The sequence below is a fragment of the Mycteria americana genome, chromosome 9, assembly GCF_035582795.1.
Source record: "Mycteria americana isolate JAX WOST 10 ecotype Jacksonville Zoo and Gardens chromosome 9, USCA_MyAme_1.0, whole genome shotgun sequence".
Lineage (NCBI taxonomy): Eukaryota > Metazoa > Chordata > Aves > Ciconiiformes > Ciconiidae > Mycteria > Mycteria americana.
In genome coordinates, this window is record NC_134373.1 from 23,236,065 (window position 1) to 23,252,154 (window position 16,090).

The 16,090-nt window shown below is 36.9% G+C and overlaps 1 protein-coding gene across 6 annotated transcripts in view; it reads right to left on the reverse strand.

The window, feature by feature from the left end:
• Nucleotides 1-1,338: 1,338 nt before the first annotated feature.
• The window catches only part of CSRNP3 (cysteine and serine rich nuclear protein 3), a 112,170-nt gene continuing 97,418 nt past the window's right edge, over nt 1,339-16,090 (reverse strand). For 5 of the 6 annotated variants that reach the window (XM_075511689.1, XM_075511688.1, XM_075511684.1 and 2 more), the window contains 3 exons: nt 9,560-9,856; nt 6,576-8,024; nt 1,388-2,472 (listed from right to left, as the gene is read on the reverse strand). In XM_075511689.1, the coding sequence (XP_075367804.1) occupies nt 6,981-8,024; nt 9,560-9,856 (1,341 nt within the window). In that variant the 3' untranslated portion in view covers nt 1,388-2,472; nt 6,576-6,980. Of the gene's footprint in view, nt 2,473-6,575; nt 8,025-9,559; nt 9,857-16,090 lie in introns of all 6 variants that reach the window. The other variant, XM_075511685.1, reaches the window with a different exon arrangement.

Genomic DNA, 16,090 nt, shown 5'->3' on the forward strand with positions numbered 1-16,090 from the left:
TCCCCTCACTCACTCCAAGGTGTATCCACCCATGCCTCAAGACAAAGGATTATCTTGATTCTTGTGTTAGAACAGTGGTGTTCATTTGTATCTTCCACCATTTTTCCTGTTCATTGAGAAAAGCTAATCCAGTCTTCATGGCTTGTTGGAAAAGTGCACAGTTAGAGAAGAACATACACGTGAGGCAAACTTCTTTTGACTTGGTTCTATTTGACATTCATTCATAAAATACCCAAGTAAAATAAAAGTGTCATTGCTAAGATCCAAATTAAGATAATTGAGTAAACAAATGAAGTTTGCCTTCTGACTTTTTTTTTTCCTTGTCCCCCACCCCAGCCTTGGATGAAGGACTATCGTGTTCTCAATTGAGAAGTAGCAATACAGAGTATCATGAATATGGTTCTCCAGTCAGTGGGACCTTCTGTGTAGCGGCTATCCTCCTAACCATAAAGACTATAGAGCAGTAGAGCAATACACATTTTAACTTTTCATTTTTAAGATCTAAATCACTTCTATTTCATAAAGAGTTTTTTTAATTTATTATTTATTACTTGTATTAGAAAAAAAGAAAAAAAATCGTAACAGTAGTTTGAAGGAAACTTTTTGTTCCCCAAGGTGATGGTTTTCTGCTTTCCCTAATCTTGGATTTTCATCCTGTACTGGACTATGCTATATCAAGAATGACATGCCTCCCCTGGATCTGCATGCCTCAGGAGACAACGAGGATCCCCTGCCACATCTCTGCAGCCTGTGGGGTAGGTTTCCTTCCTGTTTGTGTTTATGGAAGGGGAGAGTCTATAGACCCCCACTGGGGTTGCTCCCTCATGACTCATATTCAGAGCCAATGGGGGACTATTTTTCACCACAGTTGCGATCTATCTACATGCATTAAGTGAAAAATAAAATGAACTCTTTTAGTAAAATAAAGGATAGGTAGCACAGAGGACACTAGAGTTGCCTTCGTGCTCAATTTTAATGAAAAGCCTTACTGTACAACAGACCTTTCCCAGACACTAAGATGAAGGGAGGAAGTAATTAAAAAGAAAAGACTAAGGCTGCAAAATAGATGTTTCATCAATTGGATGTTCTTATAAAAAGTAAAATTCTTGGTATCAGCCATTTAGGGTAACAGAAAGTTCTCAAGGATGTTACAACTTTCCTCCCTAAGTGAAAACAATACTCTGGCACATTTATTAGCAACAAAATTAAAAGCTGCCTCTGATTTAGGAGTGGGAAGAGACAGTGAACAGGAAGCACTTATGAAGAACTCAAGTGTGTGTTCACTCAGACATCTTTACAACTAAATCGTACCTGTTCATCACTTCACAATGTTCATGCTTTGGATTTCACACTTCTTGGAGAAAATGGACAATTAATAATTTGCACATGGACAGCGATTACAGAGAACAGCAAAATTAAGGAATACTTAAAAAAAATTTGGAAACATTGAAAAGGCAAATGTTAGGATTTCTCATACAAAGGAACATGTTAATGAACTAGACTCTGTTTTGAAAATAACAGTAGCTTTCTACCATTTTAAAAAAATAGTAATCAGATTTAATATTTTAGAAATAAATTCTATAGAATATATTCTCTGAGTTAATTCTAGGTTTTCTAAGTATTTTACATCAAATGTTCTGCAACCATACCAGAGTAGATGATAGAATTACTCTTTAGCCCCACTGGGAAAGCGTAACACCCCTAAACACTTAAGGATTTCCCATATCATCCTCTTCTGTCCCTGTTCCTGACTGCTTCAGGAAATTAAACAACTGGCACAATGAACATGAGTTTATACAACTCATGAGCCATAACATGGGAGTTTCTTATTTAGCAAATGCCTTTTAAAGCAGTATCATGGGTCTCTCTTGCTTTAGCTCTGAGTAAGGGCACCTGCTTCGCTGCAGGAGCAGCCTAGACAAGGAGTTTCAACTGAGAGAATTCAGCTGGCAAAAGAAGACAACATGAAGGGGAATAATACTGCCTATTACTGCCAAGTATGGTGTTGCAGGCAAACTACAATCTTGCTGCTCAAATGTTAAGCACTTGACACGTAAACGTTGTATATTCAACACGGCTTTTATTCTAATTTTCACTGTGAAATTTATCATTAAACTTTTGTTCATTAATCCGGTCCATGGAAAGGAGAGCTTGCTTTTGCTGTGTTTCATGTTAGTGATAAAATTTCTATTAACTTCTGAGCTGGAATGGGCTTTATTGGGAAAGTGACTGCATTTGCAGTACAAACATTTAGTTACGATGCCAAAAAAAGACTAAAAAAAGGGTATTTTGCCTGTTCTATAGAATTATTTTTTTTATCACAGTATCTCCAAGTACCTTACAAACCAGAGCATAGAGAATGGAAGCGACACAGCGGGACAAAGGCAACGCCAACAGAACCCAGGTCTCCTCTGTCTGAGCCCAATACTCTCTATCCAGTGTATCACATTTCTACCAAAGAGTCAGTAACATCTGAAATATTAAAAAACATAATACATGTTCTGTTTTGTATACAAATGTACGTATACAATCCTTAACAAACTAGCTGTGTTTCGTGAAGATATCCTCCTGATTGTGAGGCAGGGAATGCTACATGAACAATTTTTCACACGTTTACTGAAATACAACACCCAGGTAAGATTAGAAACTGGATCTGGATCAGTTAGCAATCCAGTGAGTAACACCACCATGAATACTACATGCAATTTCTGCAGAACTTAGACAAAAGGCAGGATCACATTGTTAAGTGACTCAGTTAACAGATCAGTGAGCAGGCTGAACCTTATTTATAGCAAGTGATGGTTACTATGATAGTGTAATCAATGGCCTTAAAATAAATAAATGTCAACTCAAATTATGATTCACTAGCAGGAACTTAGGTAAATGAAAAAATAGTAAGACTTTGCAAATCTAGAACTTTCTGATCTAAATGGCACACAGCTCATCAAAGAATTTTTTTTTTAAGAAAGGAAAGAATGTTAGAAACTTTTACTGACCAGCTTTTAATTTTTTAAAGGATGTCCAGTGGGCATGAGTTATAGCTCTTAGGAAACAATTGCAATTGCTGCAATTTTGCCAGAAAAGTTCTAATTTTATAGCTTTATATTTAAAGCTTTATATATAAACTTCAACAATGCATTTTTTCCAAGAGAGGCAAAGCTCACATTATAGGCAAAAAGGCATCCAGTTTTAGGTGCTGTTCCAGTGATCTTCTGTGTGAAAGTTCTGTTTTATTTTAACAGAGGGAAATGCTTTTCTTACGACTCATTTTTCTGAACTATGTAGTGTAACCGTAAACTATCTACCAATTTATTACCTGGCTTCTTAGGAGTGATTATCAGTAGGCAGATATCTTAGGAAATAAAGCTGATATAACTATCAGTAAAGTAAACGTTTCCACAAATGATATACTGTGTCGATACAGAAGCAAATACGCTGTTTCTAATTTAGTAACATAATACTTTTATCACGCAGAAATAAGGTTACCCAAAATGAAAGGACTGGCTATCATTATGAATATTAACCAACTGGGAAATGGGACATATCATATATTATCATATACTAGCCCAGAAAAGAACATTAAAACCTTTTCCATCTCATGATTTCATGAAAGTCTAATCAAGGGGTGGGAATCTTGACTCTTACCTGATTTCTGCAGCCTACTCTAGATTTCACAGTTAAATTAGCCTACCTGTTTTGGTCAGGGCTGTGACTGTTTCTTTTTTTTTTTTTTTTTTCACTCTAGTCAACTTACTTACACATGCTAGAAAAGGCCTTAGCTTTGTTATTTGCTGGTATGGAATTGTTTGGGGAACAGGTTTTAGCCCATATTGAAAAAAAAGAGATTTCTGGGTTTTTTCCCTCAGTATGAGTTTATCTCTGTTAGAAGGCTTGTTGAGATTATATACTAATAATATCAACCAATAATAGCTACCCAGAAATCTCCATGAATTATAAAGACTTGACTTGGTAACTTGTTGCAAGAACTAAACAAGATTTGTTTACTTTGTGTCCTGCAATCAAATCTTGATCACAAAACATCAGATCGGATCAAAAGAAAGGTATTACTACCTACATTATCATCAGGTAGTTAAGAATATTTTTTCAACATAAATCTTTATTTTCGACATTTTACTTTGTGACTCCCAGGAATTAGCTACTTTAAGGAAGGGAAAATAGTGTAGCACAAGTTCTTTATATAGTCACTGCCTTCTCTACCCTATCTATTACAAGCCGCTGCTTATTATCCTTTGCTGCAAGCTTTAGAGAATTTAGCCATATTCACCCCTGATGCCCCAATGGCATTGAACGTACACACCTAAGTACTCAATTTTATACAGATGCTAATATTAAGGAGGCCTGGGGTCTGAAGCCTGTGCCAATGGAAATATTAAATAACCATTATCTCAGTATTTTAAAGCTAGCTGAGATGTATTTTATAAAGTTAATCACTTACTGTGCTTGCTAATATTATTAAAGATATTTTTCATGTGAAAGCACAGGGGCCAAGAAAATAATTTCTTATTGCTCAGTAACGGGGTGAATAATGAAACAAAATATTTCATTTAACTTTCCCCTGAGAGAAATACCCTGGTGAAGTGTGCATGATCCTCCAGTAGCCAACACACTCTGAGGTTAAAAAGCTGCTACTGATTCACAGCTGCTGTCCCAGCTCAAGTAGAAGGGATTTGTGCTTTTGGTGCTGGTGTTGAGCAAGAGTGCCAGATTTAGGCCTGCTGTTAATGCAAGATGCCTATATACACAGAGCCTTGTTACAGTTGCCCATAGAATATCTTGAATAATATTATTCTTATTCTTAGATGCAGAACTTTTTATGAACTAACATGTTTCTCTCTGAAAAGAAAGATGGGTATTTGCTATATGGAATTGAGGAATACATGCGCTTACCTGGCTACTCAGCCTTTAGAGAAAGAGACTGGAGTGTTCTGTGCCTAAGAGGAATGGAGGCTAAAGAACTGCTGAGCCAGATAACCAACATGACCGCACTTTCCCAGGAGATGGAATGCCTTGCAAGTGTGAATCCAGTCCCTAGAGAACTAGGACTTTTCAATGCAGTTCATATAAAACATGTAGGACTTCTTGTGGAAATAAGTAAATAAAAAACCTTTCCAGCTACTACATGGAGTAAAAATATTTTGCTAATTTAGCATAAAAATGAGAAATCACTTTGCCCAGATTTCATATAAAAACAATTAAGTCAGCTTATTTTTTTAAAAAGCATATTTTAAATCTGGCAGTTTTTCTACTGGAGTACTGTACATGATGTTTTAAAGAGTTTCTAACCAGAAGAGTCACTGTTACAGAGCTAAAATTTACACTGTGCTTACATGCATACGGTTAGCCATCTAGATTTGACACAGATAAAAACTAAGATGCTGATCCTTATTTTGACAAACAAGACAGGTCTACACTTCAACCCACTTGATGCATAATAATAAAATTTCAGTATTAGAAGAACAAAAATGTTAAAATAGATTTTGAAATCAAAATAAGGCAGTGCAGAATTATCAGTGTAGAGAAAAGCAGGTTCCTATACTTCCCTTTCCTAAAGAAAGCAAGGCTGGTTAATAAATGAAAGGTTGAGCTACAGCAGGTATTTTAATTCCCATTTCATTTAAAAGCAAATGGAGTACAAGGTAATGGATATTCACATGATGCGCGTGCTATTTTGCTTGCAAAGTTTAGCAGATATAAAATTGCTGAAGCTATGTTTCCTCACTGAATCTACTGGTTCCTAATTAGACCAAATGACTCTGTAAATTTGAGGTACAATCAGGAGTCCACAAAAGCCAGTGTTGTATTTCATAAAAACTGCTAAATATTTAGGAAATCTAGACACTTCCACATTTTTTTTCCATGCTTCATTTAAACTTTCATCAGCAAGACTCTGCTTTTATAAATTACCTACTGACATATTCGTAAACTGGCTTGGGAAAACCGTACAGATTTTGTTACAATGAATTTTAAGATCTTACATACGCCTCAGAGTCTGGAGCCATGGCACTTCTCCAAAATAGTTCACAGTTCCCGCAGTTAATACAGTACTGCAAAATGGCACTAAAGTGCTTAAGTATCTGAATGTTTGTTGGGCTAAAAGGTGCTGTGCAAGCTTAAGCTACTGCTTTGCCATTATATACAAGTTCATTTTTCTTTGGGGAGGGGGTACTAGTTCTGGAATGCCACTCAATTTTAATGGAGGATTGTCTACCTTTCACCTTTCTGGAAGATGTTAATGCCCCCTTTCTGACTCTTCTGTTTGTCACGAACAGTAAAAGAGAAAATAGTACAGTCTAAGAATGCGTTTCAAGATAATTTACCAGAAATGGTATTAAAAACAAAACAAAACAAAACAAAAAAAAACAAAAGAAAGAATACATGGTACTCCAGATGAAAAGTGGACATGCTCTTTGTAACCAGCTATGGATCTTCTGCTCAAATGAACATGCTGTTCATGTTTATCAAAACATGAGTACTAAACTACCATAAATAAAATACATACAGTACAGAACAAGTAAAACTTTTTTGTACAGTAGTTACTTTTACATTAAACTTACCATCTTTTCAGATATGTTGAAAATTAGGACTCTAAACATGATTATTTCAAAGTATCATTTTTATCGATCTTGCACAGGCCCGACAATCAAAAACACGAAGCTTTGATTCAGATAGCTTGGCAGGTTTCACATATGTCGATAGGTAGGCTACTTTGAAATATGTTGGGTGTGTTTTTTACTTACGTGTTTTATTTTTATCAAAAGACAGTTTGATTCTTTTTATTTAAATCTTTACATGAACTGTTTTTGTGCAATACCACTGCCAGTGTAGCTTGAGAAAACAAAATGTGTCTGGAACATTGATTACAGTCCAAGTGTTGTCTACCTCTTAAAAAAGTAAGATTCTAGGAAATCCAATGTGAGTGCATTTTAATACAGGAAGTCAGTCCTAGAATAATTTTAATATTAAACAGGTACTGTTTCTACCACTGGTGATTTGATGCACTCTTCGTGCAGTCTGCTCTTTTCTGGGAGGCTTAGTGAATTCTCAGCAGGGTGCTCTTGTACACGACTGTCGCCATTCAAAGCGGAAACAAAGCCATCTTGAGAAGGACCTTTCAAGTATGAGTGAAATTCCACTTGAGGGTGACTTGGCCTGTGCTCAGTGTATAAACTGTTACATGGAGCACTGCTATCACCTTCAGAAGATGAGCAGCAAACAATCACTGAGGGGTTTGCAGAAGGGTAATGAGGGCTGCTGAAAGTTTCCTCTGATTGCCGTGTGTAGTCAACAAACTGTTCTGAAGTCATGTTGTAAGGCACCAGAGAAAGACTACCGTTCTTGACAGCATCCCTTTCTGAGTAAGTCTCACTGATCTGGTTTGCAGTGCCAGCAACATGGTTCTCTATTTGGTAATACAGATTTGAAGAGTTAGTATAGTATGAGGCATTTTTAGAGTGGTTTTCATGCACAGCAGTTCCATCAGAGTAGCAAAGGACAGAAGGAAGAGGCACCATATCAGCATGGGAGCCCATGCTTTCTACAAAATCATCTGCTTTTTCTTCCTCCTCATCTTCCTCCTCATCTTCCTCTTCCTCTTCATCATCATCTGATTCACTAGGGGCTAAACTCTGTGTGCTAGAATCTGTTACTCCACTACAAAAGCTACTCCCATCTTCCTCTTCCTCCTCTTCCCCTGGGCAGTCCAAGTCCTCGGCTGACTGAGAATGCATAACCGCAGCCGGAGGTTCAGTTTCAATCTCAAAATTTTCTGCAATTGAATATTCAACCGGATGGGGTCCTGGACTCATAGAGCTAGTGTGGGCACTTATCTCACTGTGGCAGCCATTTAGTGCCGGAACTTGCTGCTCTCTATTTTTCTCCAATTCAAGTTTCATTATTGTGTGCAAAAAGTGAGTCCGTACACGGATAGGATTAAATTCAATTCTACCTGCTGTATTGCTACACCCTTCTTTAGTGCAACCGCATGGAAAAGACATACGATCCACCTTTTAAAAAAAAAGAATACAGATTAACAATACGTAGCATAAGCCTGGTGATAATGACAGAACCTAGACAGCCTCGAGAAATACAATAGTGAAGTGGGATTCACCTTGAGAAGTACTTGTAAGAATAGTCAAAGCTATCAATAATTCAGAGGGTTAGCCCTGGAATTTAGCTCTACTGATAGGAACAGTAAGGGACCCACACATACAACAATGTCGCAGAATAGGAAAAATATATTTCTGTTCCACAGGTGAAAGCATTACACAGTGAAGCAAAAAAATAGCTAGTTTTGCTCTTTATGGATCTGCTACAGCTTTGCATCATGTTGTGCTCAAATCCAGGCAAAAGCATTACCAGAAAGAAAATTTGATAAAAATCATGGAAACTAGAAACCTATTGAAACAAAAGGAACTATATATAAAAACCTTTATGAAGTTGCCAACGGGGACACCTGACCACAGAAAGTAGGAATAAAAACTCAAGTACATTTTAAAAGATATTCCAGTCAACTGTAGGTGCAATATTGCAAGCTCAACAGACTGTGGGCAGAACTTATATGTCTAGTAATAGCCATCTTAAATTTCTAAAAATGTGACTGAGTCCACAAGTCGGATAGTTCAATTAGGTAGCTTAAGGTCTATGATTTTCACCTACACTGCAACACCTAAACATCAAATACGATGCAGAGGAAAACCATATAACACCATCTAGTACATCTTCCCCACATGTGAAGATGAAAACAGGAACAGCAAAGGGAATATATTATTTAGAATAGCAGAGGAAGTTTAGCTTGGATTTAAGAAATGATGAAAAATGCATTCAGGAAGAAATCAACTCAGCTGCATAACAGCGACTCAGGAGAATTAGTGGAAACCTCTTTTAGGAAACACTTTGGGACATTTACAGCTGTACATAGGACACTATGTAAATGTGCAATACGAAATACCTTTTCAGTCTGCAGAGGAAAAACTACCTGCTATATTAGCAGATGTATTTTTTATTGCCTACATGCAAATCTATCATGCATGCATTTTAAGTATCATGCATGTTAAATAAAGGACAGTACCACAGAGTTTCATTTATCATTTCTCACTGCGTTTGGACTATAATTCACATTTGGACAGTATGTGAATTGTCTCTAAAATAAAAGGTAATATCCCTTCTGAAATCTGCAGGCTACTGATTCTTCTGGTGTCTGCATCTGCATATTTACATAAAGACCAAAGAGGAATATGAGGAGCAGAATATTTGTATAAGAACAACAACAACAAAAACCCCAAACAATGTATATGCCTAAACCAATCGTATAATAAATAAAGACGTTTAAGGAGATTGTTTGTATTGCACACTCTATGCTCTTAAATCTGGGCCTTAAAAAACTGGTTTGAGATGCGTAAGTGTTATCGTTTAATAATTAACTTAATTAATTTCCAGTAGTTATAACTTCAACAACAAAATGTACACGTGTGTGTGTGTGCATGCACACACCTCCCCCTCCCCTTGATAGTTAAATAACGACAATAATATAGACATTTACCTGACATTTTATGCCTGCAAGACTGCAAGTGCAAGTTTCTGGATCACAGAACACACGGCAGTCACAGCCACAATCCTCTCTGGACAGGCGGATGGCCCGCAGCTCGTGTTTTTCTTCCACATCAATCTTCTTCACTCCAGAAGCTCGCAGCAATGCCCTTCGCTTTTTTGTCGGCAGGGGTTGTAGAAAGAAGTACTCGTCTACTTCAGTGTTGTCTAGATCAATATCATCATCAGAAATGTCATCCAGTGTCAGCGTATTAGCTTCTTCAGATTCCACTGTACCATTCTTTGTCATCTGTTGCATAGAACAATTAACAAAGTCCTTAAACTATACTCACACACACATATATATAGGTGTCATAGATGTAAATATGTGTAATGCCTTGTGAATGTGGAAAGCTGTATGTAAAAATGCTGCATGACTGCTGATAAGTTCCAGAATGTGATTACAGATGGGGTGAAAAGGCAGTTCTTTCACATTTAACATGTGAATGAAATAATACACATTTTTAGTTTCATGTTTGCCATGAAGCTAATTTTTTTTCTAAATTTCTAATTTCTTATCTGTTCTTTATGTCCTTTGTCATTGTTTGCCAGATCGCATGCCTTTCTAAAAATCTAGTCTTTTCAATATTGTTTCATAAGATAATTCTTGAGCCCTTAACTGATTCTACTTCCTCTCTCTGGGCTCTCCTAAATTCCTCAATATCCCTTTTGAGATAGTAATTATACAACCAACACTGTTTCAGATTACGATGAATCACAGATTTGTAAAATGGTGTATTTTCTGTACTATTCGCTATCATGTTCCTCTTTAGCCTGACAAGTTGTTTGCTGTTTGTAGAGCTGAGGTCACAAAGCAGTATTTCCACTTAATCGTTTGGGCAGGTGCCTATATTTGCTTCTTGAGTTGACAATTTTAAGCCTGGAAGTCACTTAATTTTTGCCCGTTTCTACGTGCATTACTTCAAGTTTATTTGCAATGTATTTCACAGCGCTGATGCATATAGCTCTTCTGAAGTTCCTCCTAGTCCTCTTTGATCTTGAAAATAACCTCTTTAGCTTTGTGTTGTCATACATTTTAGTACTTCACTAACCAGTCCGGATTATTCGTAGGTAGTCAATGAATGACCAAACTTAGAAAAAAAGGAAGTAAGTTGTTAACCTCTTGCAGAAGATCTTGAGAAAGGTTTTTAGAGGATTCGTGCTCCTTTCCTAGGGATATGAATTTTTGAGCCTCTATAGATACAAGTATCCTGGCACTATATTATTACCTCTGTATAGCCTAGCTCTCAAACCTTTCAAAAATTGTTTCAAAATTAAATGGCCATGAGCATCAAGCACAAACATCCAGTGCCACTTTCATAAGATAGCACACTTCTGTACCACACTCTTGTAACTCATCTCACATAGAAAGGGGTGTATATATTCAAGGAGAAAAGAAAAAAAAAAAAATTACTGCATTGAAGGAAGGTTAATTTTCCCAATCCATGGTAAAGCTCACTGGTTGTATCTGCCAGATGACACAACTACAGGGTTTAGAAAAGTTCTTCTACAGAGCAAATTGCCTGAGAATCAAAAGAATATAAAATGTTAAAAAAAGTTCAGAGAGATGATGACACTCACTACAAAAGTTGTATTTTCTCAATCTCAAGTTACTCAGATTGAGCATCGTACTACATAGCAAACATGAAGCAAGTGCAGTTACAGGATTTATTTTGTAAAATAATAAATCCTTTTTTTGTATTATTGTTGTATGAAATAATTTTGCTTAAAATGGAAAAACAAACAAACAAAAGATTCCCAATGTTCACCCTGCTCTATGTAATGTTCTCAATTGATGAGGGTGCTGATTTACGCTAGCCGAGCACCTGGTCTCATACTTTTGTAAATAAAACATGGTGCAACTATGTGATAATTACACACCGGAGAAGTCGCAAGTCTCATTTGCATTAACAGTTTCATCATGGGCATCGCCATGACCTCTGAAAAATGCCCCCCAGTGAATGTAGTTTGAATGTTTCTTACCTATAGAAAAATAGCCATTCAAATCCTTTCTCTGTTTTGCCTTATTTACTTGCAGAAAATTTCAGCTTGGCCTGTTATCCCAAATAAATTTTTAGACACCAGTTTTAGGTACAGATGAAATACTGAAGTCATAACTACCGTTGCCTGTTTCTTGTGCATTTCAATGTTTAGACATTTAACAATTATCACTGTAAAGGTAACTCCCCTTTTTTTCTGCTACTAAATCCTGTTGCCTCCATCTAGCTATGCTGCTTATGTGTAAGAAAGCAGTCCTGAATCTTACTCATTCCACTCCTTCTGCTTTTATTATATTCCCAACTGTTTCGTTTTCCCATTTATATTAACAGTTTGTCCTTTCCACAATCTTTTGGATTGTAACTGTCATTTATGGCATTATTGAATTACTCGACACCGAACTACTGACTGCTTACTCTTTTTTGTAATTGCAGTTTTGTGTTTGTAACAACTGTGTAAGACAATCACAGAAAAAAAAATCCCTGATTACTCCTGACTCGTAAAGTCAGGTTAAAAGCAATACTCTTCCCTTTGAAGGAGAAGAGTCTCGGTGTCATGACTGGTAGTCCTTACATGCAGTGCACGTGCACGCATTTACACTGCACAAAGAAAAATTCTCCCGAGATCAGTAATCATCCCTTCTTAGCAATTCAGCACCATATTTAGTTCATGCAGAGGTGTTCTGCCACTTCCACAGCTCTGCTTCAGAAGCATTATTGTTTCCTTCGCTTTTCAATGTGTTCTCCATCTTTCTCTGTAACTGCAGCCTTTGGAGTTTAGTGCCTTCATTGTATTTCATGTTTCAGTTTATTTACCATGTCTGTTATCCCTGTAACATTCAAATCCCTTTATGTGCATACACTTCCAGCTCTTTCTTCATCTTACATGCAGGCATTTCCAAAATGTCCTCTCAAACTTCCTTCAGATTGTTTTCTCACTCTGTTTTCTATTATTCACTTTACAGTGGCTAGGAAAAGGGGGTAATAGCTCTTTAATCAGCTCTACCTGGCCTTGGGGCAATGGAGAGATTACTTACACCAGGTATTTCAACATATTAGTTCAGTAAGGTAGGAGAGACAACACTAGAAGTCATCCTTTTTCTGTATAATCTACGGTGAGAGACAGGTAAATCCACAGAGTAATTAAATGCATCTTGAATCAGCTGTCTGAAGCCAGTGGGAGGGAATACTCCACTGTACATGCAACTCAGCCTGAATGTTCAAATCCAGAATGGCATCCGTGATTTTTTTTATAGTCTTCATTTTTTGTTAGCTAGGTACAACTAAGTAAGTACAGTGTATTTATGTTTCTTTGCTTTCTTTTTTTTTAATGTAATATGAGAATGACCTACCTAAGAATTCTGATTTCTCTAGTTTTAAATACACAAGGCTCAAACCACTGCTTGAGCAGATCACTGTTAATTGCCTATCAGGATTTAAGTTTGAAACTGGGGAAAGGGAAGAATTCTAATCCCTGCTTCTGCAATCATTTTAGTAATTTATTCGATTACTATTTAATAAAAATTAAGTTTCAGGGCTCTTACCCGTGAGGTGAATGCTGTAACTGCTCAGCTTACAAAGGCACCTATAGAACCTGTCATGTTTCTCCTCCTCCTCCTGCAAATCCTAGCTGCTTTGCTACACAGCAGTAGAGCATTAAGGAACGGACTGCAGTCACGTGCTGAATACCGTATGCATCCAGCAGGCTGTAGATTCAAAAGCCTGGGCATCAAGTGGGATTAGACAGCAGTTTGTCATTTCAAAGCACCTTAGCTCCCGACTCCTTTGCTGCACGACTTCCTTGTTGTCTCCTCTGATTTTTTTTCGCAATTTTGTCACACAAAGAACAAATGAATTAATAAAATGAGAGATGTGAACATTTCTCAAACAAGTAATTGAGTAACTACAGAGGGAGGAAGATTATCAAGAACCATCATATACATTTTCCAATACAGAACGGCAGGGGAACATTAAGTTCTCTTGATTGTCATAATATTGCTCATCTGAATTAGACTCGATATGTAGATGGGTACAATCCTCTCATAAAGCTAAAGGTTAATGTCATAACAACAGAACAAGGCAAGGGCCAATGAATATGTGAAGCCTTTGGGTGAAATTTACTTCAACTCTGTAAAATATGAAAAATTTAGGACACCTCTGCCTGCCCTAGCTGGAAATTATTCCTTACAATTTCCCATAAAGGAAACCAACTGTGTCCACAGACCCAGAAGCCTTAATATGACTAGGGTCATGCTAATCATTTTCATAGATCTTAACTTGAGGAGACATTACGAGTAAGCAATAAGGACTCTTCCAGCTAATTTACTGTGCTTACTCATAATGTTTTCTCAAATGACAACGTATTAAAGTAAAGCCTACCTTGTACCTTTCATCTTGACAAGATGGCTTTTATGTCCAGATTGCCATTAGAATTTTCACACTCTGCTGCTAACAAGTGTTTATGCCACTGTCAGCTGTGCTTACACCAAAGTGCTGGTGCTACGTGGCTACAGTGACTTGAAGATGATTTTAAAGTCTTTATCTGCTTTTAATTAAAAGAAGTTTCTTATCTGGCTCCTCACTTTTAGCAAGTAAAATAATAAACAGTACCTAATATTATGGAGACTCGATTCCCATATATTCCTGTATTTCTTTTTTTTTTTTTTTTTTTAACAAATTCTACAGGACAGAATACTTTCTACCTGCAGGCTTGCATACTTTAATCCAATGCAAAAAATTAAAACAACAGGGAAACTGAAATTAAAAAACACACTGAAAATGTTACTTTCTGTTTGCATAACGGTTTTCAAACAGAGTAACCTTTTTGAGCAAACTTTGCCCTACTGCATTTTCTCATTTTCTTCATTTTTTCTGTGCAGATGTACAGTAATTTAGATGAAAATCCCAATGAATACATTTTCATCGAAGATCATAATCACGGACATTGTCACCTTAGAACTCTACAGCGTTTCCTTTTTGTATTCATTTAGAAATCATGTGAATGACCAAGCAGCTCTTCCATCCCTATAACGGGAAACCAGCAAGGCCCAGTTGGCTTAATCAAATAAAACACGCTCAGTGCCTTATAATTCAGTGAGTCCTGGATTTGCTTTTGGGAGGAAAAGTGGGGTGTTTATTATTTTTTTTACCCCAAGTGTATAACCAGGGATGCAACTAAGCTGAGTTTAATGGACTAGTTCAAAAAGGAAGTTTTCTGTTCCCTGTGTTTTTATATATGCTCTAGAGTGAAAAGAAATATGTCACTCTAGTAAAGGATTTTACACTAGTAAGATGTTACCATTTCTAAAGCCATTCTCAGGATTCTAAAGACCTAACCACAATTTCTTAATATTTTAACTGAAACTTTGGAGTCAGCTTACCAGTCTCAGAACATGCTAGTGAACTATTCCCACATCAACTGCTGAGGATCAATGAAGAAAGAATCTCACCACTGCTGAATTAAGTGCAGGGGAAAGGACTTTTTTATTTTGTTAAAGGAAACAATTAAAATTAGGACAGAGGAAGGAATGCAAATCGGGCTTTCATTATTCACTGAATACTTATGAAGAGATTTTGCAGGAACTTAACAGTCACAGGAAAGATTATCATCCACTCAAGTGACTGGGGAGATGGAAAGTGACTGAGGAGCAGAAAGTAAAGTCTACATCTCAAACAACGAGTGGGCTGGAGTGAAGCAAGTCAATGAAGAAAGGAGATCCATCCCAGCCAAGAGGAGAAATATGAAAGCACAAAGAGCCAAGCTCTACTCCATACAGATGAAGGCTAAAAGGCCTCATCCAATCTTTAGAGGTAAATAGGATCTGTGATTTTTCTTGATTTGCTTTCTAGCTATAAAAAGAAAAGGAAGAGTAAAATATTTGCATGCCTTACTATTCTTTACTCACTCCTCTGGGGACTCCTCTCTTTGAGCTGATTCCTGGAAGTCAGCCAAGGGATCTACACAGAGTCATTGGTTACACTGACACAGCTCAATTCACACTTGATGCTCTGAAGATCCTGTGATGCGAGATGTTTAGAGGTATAATCTCTGTCCAGTGACAAGTCACTAACACTCTAGCCTTTGGTTTCAAACCTGTCCAAATATCTGTCTTTAATTTGCCTTCGTCCTTAGTGGTTTTATGTTCGTTTGTTTTCATTATGACAGTTCAAGTTTTACGAATCTATTTAGCTATTCAAATAAAGAACAATTAGGAGACTGAAAAAAGTAATTACAATAATAAGGGTCATATACACTTCTTCAGGAGTTCAGACACAGAACTCATGAACATAGTTCTTTCTATGGGAAGAATGCTGAAAGGCATTTCTTAAACTTGGAGGGTGCCAGTTTGCTCCGGACAACTGTAGTAGCATCTGAAATAGAACATCACGAAAGAAGGGGCTATGGAGCACAGCAGTTTGGTAACAATTCTAAATATTGTTCATTTTTAATTACAGAATTAATCTGAAAAAGAGCCCGAAATACATCT